This window comes from Erythranthe guttata, chromosome 7 (assembly GCF_056151865.1).
Source record: "Erythranthe guttata isolate IM_541 chromosome 7, IM_541, whole genome shotgun sequence".
Classification (NCBI taxonomy): Eukaryota; Viridiplantae; Streptophyta; class Magnoliopsida; order Lamiales; family Phrymaceae; genus Erythranthe; species Erythranthe guttata.
Genome location: NC_142539.1, coordinates 13593827 through 13610461, shown reverse-complemented (window position 1 = coordinate 13610461; position 16635 = coordinate 13593827). Strand labels below are relative to the sequence as shown.

At 32.8% G+C, this 16635-nt stretch overlaps 2 protein-coding genes and 1 long non-coding RNA gene across 3 annotated transcripts; all 3 read left to right on the top strand.

Annotated features, from left to right (window-relative positions):
- The first annotated feature begins 3038 nt into the window (after positions 1–3038).
- On the top strand, positions 3039–6141 carry LOC148769755 (uncharacterized). The gene is made up of 7 exons (XM_088820331.1): positions 3039–3044; positions 3128–3184; positions 3285–3491; positions 3567–3999; positions 4155–4184; positions 4245–4529; positions 5576–6141. The coding sequence occupies exons 1-7, from the start codon at positions 3039–3041 to the stop codon at positions 6139–6141; spliced, it is 1584 nt and encodes a 527-aa protein (XP_088676457.1).
- A 138-nt stretch (positions 6142–6279) lies between these two features.
- On the top strand, positions 6280–6867 carry LOC148769754 (uncharacterized). Its single transcript, XM_088820330.1, has one exon. It carries the CDS (start codon positions 6280–6282, stop codon positions 6865–6867), a length of 588 nt encoding a protein of 195 aa, XP_088676456.1.
- Positions 6868–14263: 7396 nt separating this feature from the next.
- On the top strand, positions 14264–15763 carry LOC148769753 (uncharacterized). Its single transcript, XR_016032055.1, has 3 exons — positions 14264–14409; positions 14791–14946; positions 15458–15763. It is a non-coding gene; the product is annotated as an uncharacterized LOC148769753 (long non-coding RNA).
- Positions 15764–16635: the final 872 nt, after the last annotated feature.

Here is a 16635-nt window from a genome sequence, read left to right as displayed (position 1 = left end):
CTATAATTATGATTAGGATTAAGATTATGATTATAATTATGATTAAAATTAATATTAGGATTGTAATTTTGGTTATGATTAGCATTAGAATTAGTGTTAGGGTTAGGATTACCATTAACATTAGAAGTAGAAGTAGAATTAACATTAATATATTAGCATTAGCGTATTGGGATTAATGTGAATAATAGCATATTAAGATTGACATTAGTATTAACATATTTGGATTAGGATTAGCATTAACACTAGCATTAGGATTATGATTAAGATTATAATTGATATTGACAATGGTATTAGCATTAACATTAGCATATTAGGATTATCAGTAGCATTAGTATTACTAATAGTAATAGTATTATTATCAGATTAGTATTAATATTTGTAAAGGTAAAGGTAATAGTAATGGTAATGGTAATGGTAATGGTAATGGTAATGGTAATGATATTGGTTTTGGTATTGCTATTTTTTTTGCTATTGGTTTTAGTATTAGTACATTAGTATTGGCATTAGTACATTAATATTAGCATTAACGTATTAACATTAGTAGTAGTATTAATATTAGTATTAGTATTAGTATTAATATTAGTGTTAGTATTAGTATTAATATTAGTATTAGTATGAGGAATATGATTAAGATTAATACTAATAAAATAATTGGTATTGATATTTGTATTGATATTGGTTTTAGTATCAGTATATTAGTATTAACATTAGTACATTAATATTAACATTAAGGGTTAATATTGGAGACACCCCTCAAACCAAACCTAATTAGATATGGGGCACAACCTCAAATAAAACATCTTAATTAAATCCTTAGGTGAAAATAAAATTTGACACTCATCCTTTTATTTTTATTTAACCCAAAAATACCCTTATACCTAATAAAAAAACAAACCCTTATTTTTTCCGTCATTTTCTATTTCTCTCTCTCTAAACCGCCGCCCACCATCAACTTCTCTCTCTTTCTTTCAATTTTTTTGCATCCCACCATGGCCTCTTCTCTGTTTCATCGGCCCCACCCTCTCTCTCTCTCTCTCTCTTTCTCTCTCTGCAGTAGTGGTCCTGACTTGGAGGTACTCGTTGTATGAGGAGTTATTCAGATCGGATCTCGATGTGGGGCGGCGGACGCCGGCAGTTTTTAGTCGCGGATAGCAACGGCGGTTTTTGGCGCTGGTAGCGGCGGCGGTCTTTGGTCGCCGGTAGCGGCGAGTTGGCGGCGGCGGCTGCGAATTTATTGAAGGCTAGGGTTCGACGACGGCTGAGAATTGTTTTGTGGCTAGGGTTTGGAGCCCAAACATGCACTTAAGGGAGTGATTGGGACTAGCCAGGATTACCTCGTCACTTGGTAATGTGCTAGCACCAGTAATGGTGATGTCTTGTTTCTTCCCAGTTCCCTTGTCAATAGCAGCAACTGAGAGGATTCCATTTGCGTCAATATCGAATTTGACCTCGATTTGTGGAACTCCACGAGGAGCAGGAAGGATTCCGTCGAGTCGGAAGCTGCCCACAGATTTGTTGTCCCTAACAAAATCTCTTTCACCTTGAAGAACATTGATCTCAATGCTAGTCTGACCATCAGCAGCGGTTGAGAATACTTCTGATTTTGAAGTGGCAGTGTGGTATTTCTGGGAATAATCTTAATCATCACTCCACCGAGTCTTTCTAATCCCAAAGACAGTGGTGTCACATCTAGAAGGACGATATCACCATATAAGACCGTAGTAAATTATAGTAAACTGTAGTATGTTATTGCACAAGTATGCTATTGTAACCCGTAGTATGCTACAGTACACCGTAGTATACTATAGTCTACTACAGTGTTAACAACAAATAAAATCAAAAAAATATATTTAAAAATACGTAAATTGAATTTAAAAAAATAAAAAAATATTTTTTTTCGTAATCTTCAATATTATGAAGGGAAAAATAATTTTTTAATTGTGTACAATTGTTAAAATGGAGAAATAGAAAGAAACAAAAAATTAAACGTGTTTTGTATAAAAAAAAATATTGGTTGGAAAAATGAAAGTATATTTAATGCACAAGGGCATTTTTGGAATGAATTTTATGAAGGATGTGTAGCAAATGTTTAGTTAAGGTTGTCATTTAGTTCTAATAAGGTTTGTCACTAGGGACCTATATCTTAAGGCCCCTAACATTAAAGTATTAGTATTGGTAGTAGTATTAGTATTATTAGTATTAGTATAAGTATTTGTAATAGTATTAGTATTAGTATTAATATTAATATTAATATTAGTATGATGATTATGACTAAGACTAATACTAATAAAATAATTTTGAAATTGAAATTTTTGATGACATGCTTATCCGTGATTCTGCAGATCCATTTTTTGATTTTATAGAGTTTGTTTACCTGGATATGGTGAGCAACCTGTTCAATCCTGAGTACTTTGAGGCCATAACAATTATTGCATCGACTAATGAAAGTGTCGGTTTTGTGAATGATCATTTTTTGTCGCTCATAACTGGAGAAGAGAAGGTTTATTTGAATTCCGATAGTGTGTACAATGAGGAGTTAATATCATAGATCCGAGTTCCTCAACACCATATCGTGCTCCAGAATTCCACCTAGGTTGCATTGAAAAGATGTATTCCCGTTATGCTCATCAAAAATATTGATCAGGCTAGAGGACCGTGCAGTGGAACTAGGCTTCAGGTTATTAATATGGGAAAACATGTTCTCAAATGCAAGACACTACCCGATAAACATGTTGACCATATAGTTCGTTCATTGCTCAAATGATATTGGTACCGTCCAACTCTACATCGCCTATTAAATTTTAGCAACGTCAGTCTTCGGCGATGGTTTCCTTTGCAATAACAATCAATAAAAGTTAAAAGACAAACTCTTTCCCATATAGTATTGCACTTGCTCAGACATGTTTTCAGTCATGGACAACTCTATGTCGCACTCTCGAGAGTTAATAGTTGAAGTGGCATAAGGATTTTGATCACATCGGAATCTGGCGATACAACCAACTACAAATAATGTGGTACAAGGATGTTTTTCGGCATATATGAAGGTAACTATATAAAATATTATACAATTTTACATAATGACCTTTATTTTGTATAACTTATATGTTTTGGAATTCCTCATTTGTAGGTTGATTTGCATTGTACTAGGAACTTGCTACGGGCTCCACTCAATATTTTTATCAAGGTAATTTATTGTAGAATGATTTTATGTCATTAAATATTTATATTTGTATTATTTTGGTAACGTTTTACTTATTTTGTATAATCATTGTACAAAATAGCAGGTCAATTGCATTGTATTGGATTCGTTACATGCGTTTAGGGATATTGTAGCTGAGACACGCTCAAATAAGCTTCAACGAATCAGTGAGCTCCATCCTCTTTACTTGCCTCTACATTATCCTCTTTTATTTCCTTACAGGGAAGATGATTATCGAGACGATATTTGTTTGAGAGAATTTTCGCTTGCTAATAATAGAAAATGGAGGAAGGTAAGCATGCGAGAGTTTTTTGCATATCTAATCCATAAACGACGTTGATAACATTTGTTACTTTTGCATTTCAAGAAGTTATTTCAGCAGTTCTGTGTTGATGTATTTTCGATGGTAGAGTCACAGAGGTTGAATTTCATAAGGTTCAATCAGGATCAACTTAGGGTTGACATATACAAGGGTATCGAAGAAAATATTTTTAAAGGAGACACTGAGGGTAAATCAATTGGACAACGCATTATAATTCCAGGGTCGTTCACCGCAGGTCCAAGGTATATGTTTAACAACTTCGTGGATGCTCTTCAAATATGTAACTGGATTGGATCTCCAACCCTCTTTATTGCCATCACATGCAATCCTCAATGGCCAGAAATACAAAGGGTGTTGAAAGATACAAATCTCAGGCCGGAGGATCGGCCAGACATTCTTTGTCGTGTGTTCAAGATAAAGCTCGATAGTATGATGACAGAAATCAAGAAAGGTTGTATATTCAGACGTATTACAGCATGTAAGTATTTAATTAGATCTCAGTTTATAATTATACATTTACTTCATTCATATAAATTAAAGAATTTTCTCATGTGTGAGTTTAACTACTTATTGTTTCCTTAACTAAATTAATGCATATTTTTTTAATACCATATGTTTATATTTTCTATGCAGATGTATGCTTAATTGAATTTCAGAAACGAGGTCTACCGCATGCACATATTTTATTGTAATTTCATAATGACGATAAGCCCAATAACCCAGAAGAAATTGATAGGATCATATGTGCTGAAAATCCTGACGAAGTAAACGACCGAAAGATGTACCAGTTAATGGAGAAGTATATGGCACATGGATCGTGCGGTCAGGCGAATTTGAAATCTCCCTGTATGAAGGATCGAGTTTGCACGAAGCGATTTCCAAAGTCATTTTTGCAGCGCACTGAATCAGATGCAGATGGTTTTACTGTGTACAGAAAAATGGAAGATGGCAGAACAGTTACGAAGAAGAAGACTACTCTTGACAATGGGTTTGTAGTCCCGTACAATCGTATATTGTTGAGTAAATACCGATCTCACATTAATATCGAGTTATGCAACCAGAACAAGTAAATCAAATACATGTTCAAATACGTAAACAAGGGGCATGGCCGAGTTACGACGGCATTTTATGAAACATGCAATACAGATGGCGGTGCTTAGATTTGTGATGAGATAAATATGTACTACGAGTGCAGAAATCTTTCGGCATGTGAGGCAATGTGGAGGTTTGCGAACTTGGGTTAAAAGAGGATTCTCGAACTTGGGCGCCAAGGAAAAAAAGATTTTCTATTGGTAGGCTACTTAACATTCAGAGGGGATATACGTGCTACGAGGACATCAGAAAAGTTTTTGACACCGTCTACCCTACGTTCAGGGATGCATGTTATGTGTTGGGTTTATTAGATAACGACAAAGAATACATATATTCATTAATAGAAGTGAATACTTGGGCACCGAGGAATTATATAAGAAGGTTATTTGTAGTTATGCTTCTTTCCAATAGCTTAAGTCGGCCCGAACATGTTTGACAAAGTTATTGGTTGGATTTGGCTGAGGGTATTGCTTACAAACAACAAAGTCTTCATACTAATCCAGGTATGGCAATTTGTATAACACATTATTCAATTAGATTTTAAATATTACTCATCCTTTTAATATTGTCGTTTTGAACTAAATGCACATAATTTATCCATTTTTTTTTTTTGGAAATTTACATATATCGGATGAAAGCTTGAAGAACTATACTCTCACCGAAATAGAAAAAATATTGCAAAGCAATGGTAAAAGCTTGCGAAATTACGCGCCCATGCCAGTTCCAATCGAATTCTCAGCGGATGACACAGTAAACATATTGGTGTTAGATGAACTGGATTACGACCGCTTTGAAATGGGTAGGGAACTTCAACGGTGTCTTGCTTGAATTACAGACGTACAAACAAAGGTTTATGATGTAGTCATGGATGTTGTATCCAATGGCTGTGGTGGAATGTTCTTTCTATATGGCCATGGTGAAACGGGAAAGACGTTTCTATGGGTAAATTCTTTCGGTTGCAGTTCGTTCCAAGGGAGAGATTGTAATTAACGTTGCATCGAGTGGTATAGCATCGTTATTGCTCCCCGGTGGAAGAACAACTCATTCTCGATTCGGACTACCCATAAATGTACACGAGAGTTCCACCTGTAGCATATCGCAACAAAGTCCACATGCGGAGTTGTTCATAAGGGCAAAGCTTATTATATGGGACGAGGCTCCTATGATGCATAGATGTTGTTTTGAAGCGCTTGACAAGACAATGAAGCCAATATTACAGGTTGACAAACTCTTTGGTGGAAAGGTGGTTGTTTTTAGAGGAGATTTTAGGCAGATTTTACCAGTTGTGCTCAAAGCATCAAGGCAGGACATAGTACATGCTACGATAAACTCCTCTTCGCTGTGGAATTTCTGTCGTGTAATGAAGTTGACTAAGAACATGAGATTGCAGTCATGCTCTTCTCTATCTAACGTGGATGAGGTAAAAGAATTTGGAGACTGGATACTGAAGGTTGGTAGTGAGGATGTTGGGGAACAAAATCATGGTGAAGCTTCGATAGTGATTCCCGATGACATGTTTGATTGGTGATTCAGAAGATCCATTCAGAGACCTACTGGATTTCGTTTACCCGGATTGTTGAGTAACATATATGATCCAGATTATTTTCAATGGAGAGCAATTCTTGCACCAACTAATGAATGCGTCGAGTTTGTGAACGATCACTTAATGTCTTTCCTTCTAGGAGAGGAGAAGGTGTACCTGAGCTCAGATAGTATGTTTAGGGACGAGCAAACAATGGAGGATAGTGCAGAAATTTATTCGACTGAATTCCTCAACACAATAAGATGCTCCGAACTTCGTTCTCATGCGTTGAAGTTCAAGATTGGTGCACCCGTTATGCTAATAAGAAACATCGATCAAGCTAAAGGATTGTGTAACGGGACCAAACTTCAAATTATTAGAACTATTCACGTTCTGAGTTGCAAAACTCTTTCCGAAATGAATATAGGTGACATGGTGTTCATTCCTCGGATGACTTTAATACCATCTACCGGACTGCCAATTAAATTTCAGAGAAGACAGTTTCCATTGATTGTTTCTTTTGCAGTGACGATCAATAAAAGCCAAGGTCAAACTCTTTCGCATGTTGGTTTGTATCTTCCTAAGCATGTCTTCAGCCATGATCAACTATATGTTGCACTGTCCAGAGTTACGAGCAGAGGTGGCATTAAGATATTCATCAAGTTGGATTCGAGTGAACTCACCAATGTTACTAGAAATGCCGTGTACAAGGAAGTATTTCATCGAATTTGAAGGTAGAGAATATTTTCATATTTACCAATTATTATCGAATTTGAAGGTAGAGAATATTTCCATATTTACCAATTATTCATGTAACATGTCTTTTTTTTAACAACTTATTCTTTGACAGGTGTTTCTTCTCTATATAATTTCCCCCGTGCGATGTTATTTTCAATCATATCCCTAGGATGCTCAGTGCAAATTTTATTATCTTTAAGATTTAATTTTGACGATATATTAATATTTTAAAATTATTCTTATGATGTAACTATGAAAAACATGATGCTTCAATATTGCTGGTTGCTTTTTGTATTTAAATTCAATGAGCGTAATAATTTATATATGCGTAAATTTATTTTTCAGACATGTATTTCCAGTTGAAAATATGCCACCCCGTGCATCGCACGGGTGAATACTAGTTCATATTAAAAATAAAAATAAAACAATAGTTTCCATTTCATTTGGAAAGATTGTGCTTCGAAGATGCTATGGTTGACGGCTAGATTAATTTAGTAAAAAAAAAAAGAATTTGTGCCAATGAACACCTCATTATACAATCGATGGTATATTAATATGGGCACCTCATTATTTGGGGTAATATCTATGTGCAGACCTTATATAAAATCTATGCTCAATTAAGTCACCTTATATTTCAGATATGCTGATTTCTTGTGCCGATTGGATGATGATATAAAATTCCGTGCTTTGTTTGAATCCGTTGGCGTACATCGGTCTTCTATTTATTCACTCTGTTTTTGGTTTAGTTGCAAACGTTCTGCAATCTGCAGTTTACATACATTGAATTTTCGATTTAGATACTTAGCATGTCATTTGATTTTCCATTGTCGCAAAACATAACTTCCGAAGGAAAGTGATAATTGGTTAACTATGTTAGCATAGGGGCCGTTGATATGAACGAGTGTGAAACAGAAACATGGTTAATTTTATAAAATTTTACGGCATGTAGCTTTATCTTGATATATTTTGAAAACAAACTTATGTATTTTATCCATGCTACCGAAAAGATGTGAAGTAGAGACTCTTACGTAACATAATTTTGAGCACGCTGTGGCTCAGTTTCGCTTTTAATTTCTCCCTTTTTTCTTTTTATACTATATTGTTTCTAACCCGCTCTGTATAATATATTAGAATATAAAACGTAAATGATTACTTTGGAATATTTGATTTACATGCAGCACGTATAATCTGCACGATCGAAAAATTGTTTCTTCATTTGTCAGAGTCGTAAACAATTTCACTTTTTATATCTAAATAAATCTCAATTAAATATTTATTTACTGATCGTTGAACTTGTCAAATAAGATGAATACTGTTTTTATTACGACAGTTATGATCCCGAGTGGAGTCGTACGTCTACACCATAGTCCGATTCTCCGCCCATGGCAAAGTGCTGCTTGGCTCGAAGAATAAAGCGGATACATAGAAGTATGAGTTATAATATATGATGGTACGTATCTGAATTTATTTTGTAACTTTTCATCGTATCTAATAGTTTATTCATCGTCACTTTCCAGATTCCAAATAGAAAATCGTCTCTTTATTTTTGTGGGAATTAGTACAATTATTGTTGTATGTTTTACCAACTCTATTTTAATACTTGCACCTCATTTTATTATTTATAACTGTTAGCTGCTGTAAGTTAAAATAACTAGTGCTTCTCGACCCCGTTTGTAAGTTGTAATGTTTAAGAGATCACGGATTTGAATTTTAATTCTCATAGAGTATGTCTTTAATGTTGAGTTTTATAAATTTTAATTTTAGTTCGTCAGTTTTCGTTATGATCTATCTTAGTTGATAAAAACTTTGGGCCACTCGATGAACTGAATGTTAACGACTGGCTTTCGTTATGATCTATATTAGTACACAATAAACATGTATACCAAAAGAAATCATTAGATGCATGCTCTGAAGAATTCTTATTATAATTATCATATATAATGCTGATAATAATGATTCTAATGAGGAATATGATTGTTGGATTTTAGGTATTAATATTTTTGATATATGATGCCCAAATTTATGAATTTTCAAGCAGTCCGATTTCAAATCTGATGTATGTTTCCAGTGAAGGAAAAGAAGGTCAAGGTCAAAAAGGACAATAAAAATGGTAACGAAGGAAAAATAATATGTAAAAAGAAGTTATTAGTGATTACATAAATGGTAGAATTGTGAAGAATTTTATTATAACTTATAGGAGAAGTACTCAGTGACGATGCTGCATGGGGTCTTGAAATAGAAGATCACAAATATGTATATAAACACGCACGTAATCGTTTTGTATTTAGGGTTTAGCGTTTAGGGTTTTGGATTCATAAAATATATGTATGTACGTGTACATGCCTAATTTAGCCATCCAAAACTCCGTTTCCACATTATTCTCGAACAAGTTTGTCGAAATTAAATTGAAGCTTCAATTAGTGTTCGTCTGCTTTTCATCATGTAAAACATTTAAAATTATATTATTTGCAAACTTTTATGTATTTGTTATTTTGTTTATAATTCAAATAATGTTTTAAATGCTGTAGCTAGTCATGGAAATAATTCAAAAACACACACGAAATTATTTACGAAATCCATCTTTTCGGATTTCTTAATAACTATCTCTTGACTTTCCTCCCATTTCAGTCTAGATTTTTGCAAAACCATTCCTCGATTCTATTCTCGTATTTGCTAAATCTATAATTATTAATATGTTGTCAACCAAGACAAGAACTTTATCTATTTAACCTCGTTTTCATTTCGATTATTTCTCACTCTCTCAACATCTTCAACCTCTTGCATCTACAATTTTCTTTTTTCATTTTTTCCGGAATATTTTCTATAAAATTTAAAATGTCACATGTACGTGGGAGTAAAAAAAATCCATCAGCGGAGGAGCGTCCCGTAATTTTGGCACTTGAATATACAAAATTTGATGCATCGAGCTCCGTTCGTCGACCTTCTTTACCTCGACCGAGGATTCCTAAACACCTCTTTACTTCGTTTGCTGCCGAGCTCTCCCCTTTCATTGTTACTATAAAGACTGGAGAGGTTGCTTCCTTTATTAATTTTCTGTCTCCTTTTCTTTGTCTTTTTTTTGTGTTTCGTTTTCTACTAAAGTATAAAAATGATTGGCTTTTATTAAAATAATAGAATTCGATTTTATTTATCTATTTGCATGTTTATCCGTGTCTCGTTATCTCCCCATTCGTGTGCTTAATGGTTTCATCTGTCCACATATTCTTATTTTTTATTTCATTTTTCTAGTTTTTTTTAGATTTTGATTTTTGATTTTTGATTTTTGATTTTTGATTTTCCATTACAAGGTAGGGTACTTTATTAATTTTCTGTCTTCGTTTCGTTTATTTTTTGTGTTTTTTATTATTTTTTTTTCTATATTTGACTTCTTTTTTTTGTTTTTTGATTTTCTTTTTCGATTTCTGATTTTGTGATTTTTGATTTTTGATTTTTTGATTTTTGTATACAAGGTAGGGTACTTTTGCTTCTCTGTGTTGATTTGATTATCTGTATTATTGTGAAACCTTTCGATTTTATTTGAATTCAAACTTGAATATTTTACCTAGCTTTTATAGTATGTGAATAAATAGGAGTCCTTTTGGATACGGCTGCATTTATTTGACTCTACGATATTTTGTGTGAATAGATCTATCTTATCATAATTAAATCGACTAGGCGTCACAAATTAGGGCACGAAACCAATAAAAGGTAACACTCGTATACAAATACGTGACAGATCGGAAGTTGGAATGTTGTTTTCTAAGACCGCAATAAAGATTCGAAGTTAAGTTATTAGAACTTACCATCGTAAATCGTGTTTAGCAAACTAGTAATATAGTAAATACGGTTTCATTTTCACGTTCTATGAAAATTTAGAGGGCCATTAATGCTAAACAAATGGATTACCCGACGTGGTATAATTTATCTCTACAAGCTTGAGTTCGATCTCAATATTCGAAGCAAACTTAACTCGATTTTAGAAGTTCGACTCGAATAAGAGCCTCTTTAGTTTCTATCAATAGTTCATAATTATTGTCTCCTCGAGTTTTGGTAAATCATTAAAAAAGAAATTGATTATGTCAAATTATATGTTAATGTGGTGTTACTTTTATCCGTTTTCGCACAACTTCGTGATAGATTAATTTCAACATTAAATTTCAGGGTCTTAACTTCACAGAGGGTTTATAATATAGTAAGTTATAATTGAACTCCGAGAGAAGAAAAATTGTGATAAAAGAAATCAAAATAAGACTAATTACGTGGATGGAAGTACGGGAAAAACAAGAAATCGAACACCACTATGATCGTTCAGTTGACGTATAAGTAGTTAACTAGTTACAGTAATCTGATGTTCGATTTGGTTTTACGACTCTTCTTTTTGTGTATAAATTTCATTTATTTCTTTTCTGCTTTTAGGACATTGGAAAAAGGATACGAGATTTCTTTCAAGAGCGTATCCACCCAAGGTGTGGCGCTTTGTCGGTCGAGGGATGTATATATACTGTATCAGGTGACATATCGAACCCGAGAATCGATATAAAAGGCTTAGCTACTTATTTTGAGGTAAACATACTTACTTGGGATTGAATCGAGTGCTTATTTCATTACTTGTTCGGCGGAATATTATAGCAGAATTTGACTCGAATAGAACTAATAATATGATTAAATTTAGCTATTTAACTTCATTCGATAAATATTGCAATGTATTAAATTTTGTCATTTAGTGGGGAATTTGTGCAGATTTAGTAACTCCTCCGTGCAAATAATATTAGTGCATTTTATCAATTCTAATTTCTAAACGAATAATTAAATTATATAGTTTTTTGTTATACATCAACTTACGAAACCAATTTATTGTTATACTTGCAGGGTAATTTTTCCATAGCAATAATATGAAGATCTTCTGCACTCTATCATTGTCGACGACAAATTGCAATAATATGAAGATCTTCTGCACTCTATCATGACTTGGAAGTTGAGGGAGGGTAATGACGTGGACGATTTAAAAAAAATAAATAAATCCTCTCTTTATTTTTGTCGAAATTTCTACATGTTTTTTGTCGTATATTTTACCAGCATTAAACTTGAACCTCGTTTTATTATTTATATACTATTAGCAGCCGTAAGTTAAAATAACTAGTGTCTTTAATGTTGAGTTTTATTAATTTTAATTTTAGTTTGTCAATTTTCAGGGCTTAGTTGATAAAAACTTTGGGCCATTCGATGAACTGAATGTTAACGACTGGTTTTCGTTATGATCTATATATATTAGTACACAATAAACACGGATACCAAAACAAATATTAGATGCATGCTCTAAAGAATTCTTATTCTATATAATAATGATTTTTTTTTAATTGATTAATTGCTTCCTATTGTAGAATGCATCAGTCACCAATAAATCCCGATTGTTGGATTTTAGGTATAAGATTTTTGATATAGGATGCCCAAATTTATGAATTTTCTCGCAATCGGATTTGTATGTTTCCAGTCAAGCAAAAGAAGGTCAAAAAGGGAAATGAAAAATATTAATGAAGGAAAAATAATATGTAATAAGAAGAATAAATAAATGGTAGAATATCTTTAATTGTGAAGAATTTTATTATGACTTATACGAGAAGTACTCGTACGGATTAATAAATATGTACGTAAACACGCCCGTAATTGTTTAGTATTTAGGGTTTAGGGTTTTGGATTCGTAAAATATATGTATGTACGTGTACAACTATATACATACTATATGTATATGCATATACATGCCTAATTTAGCCATCCAAAACTCCGTTTTCACATTATTCTCGAACATGCTAGTTTGTCGAAAGTAAATTGAAGCTTCAATTAGAGTTCGTCTGCTTTTCATTATGTAAAACATTTAATTTTATATTATTGGCCAACTTTTATGTATTTGTTATTTTGTTTATAATTCAAATAATGTTTTAAATGCTGTAGCTAGTCATGGAAATAATTCAAAAACACACGAAATTATTTACGAAATCCATCTTTTCAGATTTCGTAATAACTATCTCTTGACTTTCCTCCCATTTCAGTCTAGATTTTGCAAAACTATTTCTCGATTCTATTCTCATATTTGCTAAATCTTTAATTAATTTCTTAATATGTTGTCAACCAAGACAAGAACTTCATCTATTTATCCTCGTTTTCATTTCGATTATTTCTCACTCTCTCAACATCTTCAAGCCCTTCATTGCATGTACAATTTTTTTTTTCGTTTTTTCCGAAATATTTTCTAAAAAAAATTGAAATGTCACATGTACGTGGGAGTAAAAAAAATCCATCAGCGGAGGAGCGTCCCGTTATTTTGGCACTTGAATATACAAAATTTGATGCATCGAGCTCCGTTCGTCGACCTTCTATACCTCGACCGAGGATTCCTAAACACCCCTTCACTTCTCTTGCTGCTCAGTTGTCCCCTTTCATTGTTACTATAAAGAATGGAGAGGTTGCTTCCTTTATTAATTTTCTGTCTCCTTTTCGTTTATTGTTTTTATGTTTTTTCTGATTTTTTATTTTCTATTTTTGATTTTTGATTTTTTTTCTTGATTTATGATTTTTGATTTATGATTTTTGTATACAAGGTAGGGTACTTTTGCTTCTATGTGTTGATTTGATTATCTGTATTATTGTGAAACCTGTTGATTTTATTTGAATTCAAACTTGAATATTTTATCTAACTTCTATAGTAAGTGAATAAATAGGAGTCCTTTTCGATACGGCTGCATTTATTTGTCTCTTCGATATTTTGTCCGAATAGATCTATCTTATCATAATTAAATCGACGAGGCGTCACAAATTAGGGCACAAAACCAATTAAAGTAACACTCGTATACAGATACATGACAGATCGGAAGTTTGAATTTGTTTTTCTAGGATGCAAAAAAAAAAATCGAAGTTAAGTAGATCCTTTTGGCCACTCAATTAGGAATTATAGATAAAATGATAAATAATGATTTATGATCATCTTTTAAAACACTGCTTCTAGAAGAGTCTAAGTAGATCGGAAAACGGTTGAATAAGGTCTTATAAATGCTTTTAATAAAAAAATAATGTTCACGAGATAATAAATACATGTTGTTGTGTAATTCAATGATATATTAAGATAATTAGAAGTTATAACTTAAGATTATAAATCGATTTAGCAAATTAGTAATATAGTAAATATGGTTGCATGTTCACGTAATCTTCGTATATTTTTTTATTTTTATCGAGTTAATAAATCTCTATATTCCCCCACAATCTGATATTTTGATCGGATCTTAAAATTATGATAATTTCCTAAACGTGATATTCCTAAGCAATCTTCTTTTGTGCATACACAGTTATCTTATTTAATTTTATTTTTTGAAATATTTTATTTTGTGGTTTTAGGACATTGGGAGAAGGATACCAGATTCGTTCGAAGAGCGTAACCAGTCGAGCGGTGGAGGTTTGTCAGTGGAGGGATGTATATATACTGTATCAGGCGATATATCGAATCCTAGAATACGCATAAACGGCTCCTCGCCAACTGTATTTGAGGTAAACCATTCTTTCCCTACCATATCTCTGTACATAGTAGAGTCGATCGTACGTATTCGTTTCTTCCTGTAATAGTTTTCCCGCTACATAATGTACGAAATAATATAGCAGAATAGGATTAACTTTAGCTATTTAGCTTGATTCAATAGATAATTCAGTGTATTAGATGTCGTCATTTAGTGGGGAATTCGTGCAGGTTTAGTAACTTCTCTGTGCAAATAATTTTCAAACAATTTATTATTTCTAAAAGATCAATTAGATTATGTAATTTTTTTTTTTTGTGTACGATATAATTATCGAAGAAGGCATGAAAAATATGTTATCTTCTGTGTATAATTAATACATCAACTTACGAAGAACAATTTATTGTTATACTTGCAGGGTAATTTTTCCATAGCGACCCTCACAGGCCGTTTCGTAATAACTAGTAACGGATCTCATGTACAGCTGGACTATTTGAAAGTCGGCTTTCAACCACACGATGTGCTTGTCTGTGGTACTACGATTGGGCCTTTGATAGCTAGTTGTGCTGTTCAGGTTAGCTTTTCTCGTACAATAGTTCTTCGCGATGTTCTTAATTAAGATAAAATCAAACGATTCGTCCTCCATTAGAATAACGAATTTTCACTATGTATTTATTTTATTTTGCATTTCTTTTTGTCCGAATAATCGTTATTTAGTGGGGAAATTGTGTAGATTTAGCAACAATTCTGTGCAATTAATATTTGTGCATTTTATGTGAGACCAAATAATCGTACAATAGTTGTTATTTATGTTCGAACCGTATTTTTATTCAATTTTTCTTGCTAGTTTTAGCCATATTTGATCACTAATTATGTTACAGTATATTTTCTATTAATTGAGAAAATAGAAAAAAAAAATGCATTATCCAACATTTAAATGTCTTTCCAAAAGATTTTTTTTTTGTTGTCTCTCATTTTTCTTTGAAATATATTTAATTCAATGGCAGGTATAACTCAATGAGAATTCGATGCGTTGATTTTGTTTTTGCGTAGCCGTAACCCAACTAATGTTCATTTAAATGCAGGTCACTCTCGGTTATGCCAGGTTGGATAACGGAGAAACGAGTACCGCTCCTCTTCAGTCACCACAGTGCACCTCTGAGGGCGTTGCCGTAAACGAAAATGCCCTTGTAATAATTTGAATTGATTTGAAATGTAATCGAGGGTTTTAGATTGGTTGGCTATCTACATTCGGGATGCAGACTATATTCGTCAGGATGACTATTCGACATATTTTACTCCGACATTTATCCGTTTTATAGAACAATTAGTAGATTGTGACAGCATTACATGATTTCGATTTCGGGACTTGTAACTTTGAATATTAATTGTTTGATTATATTGAAATCTTTTTTTTTTTCCGCTTCACATAAGTGTAAATTTATGCCAGTATTAGTGCATGTTTCTTCAAATCTTATTCTCTAATGTGATCTTTGGATGAATGAGACTAATGAATAAAAATGTGAAAATGACATGTTCATATAACAAATTATTTTAGGCAATATTTTTTTAATTTAAATAAAAATAAATAAATTATTTTATCGTGTACTTTTATTATTATTTTCTTCGATCCGGGTCATAATTTAAAATATTCCAAAATTCAATAAATGTTGCTGTCTATTAGATGGTGTCATTAATTTCATTAGTTTTGCTTGACTTCATTAACGGCTAAAATAAGAAGCTTAGTAGTATACGATTTTCTTAGTAAAAACAATTATAAATAGCACATTTAAACTCGTAATTGGCATCATAGTAGATGAGTTTACGGCTGCAACCCAACTTATCCAATTAACTTTAGTAAATATTGGAAACCGTTATCGACCCAATTTACATAGATTTACAGTTTGAAACCACATGGTGTATTTCACCAGATGTAAGATCTCTTCCACCTAACATTTCTTTCTCAGCATTGCCAACTACCAAAAGCGTTAAGCGATTTATTAGAAACAAGTGCAACTCCCCCTCTCCTTCAAAACGACGCAGCTTCAATACAAAATTAAACCTAAATTCCCAAATCAAACAACCCTAATTCATCAAAAGATTCATATCTCAAACTCAATGCAAACCATTATTTAGAAAATTATGTAATGAATTCCCAAAGTTACGAATTTCTACTCTCTACCATTCAAATCAAAGCACTGCCCACTGGTTCGAGGGGTGCGGCGAGGCGGATTATAAAATTCAATTATTTGTTGATTTTTTT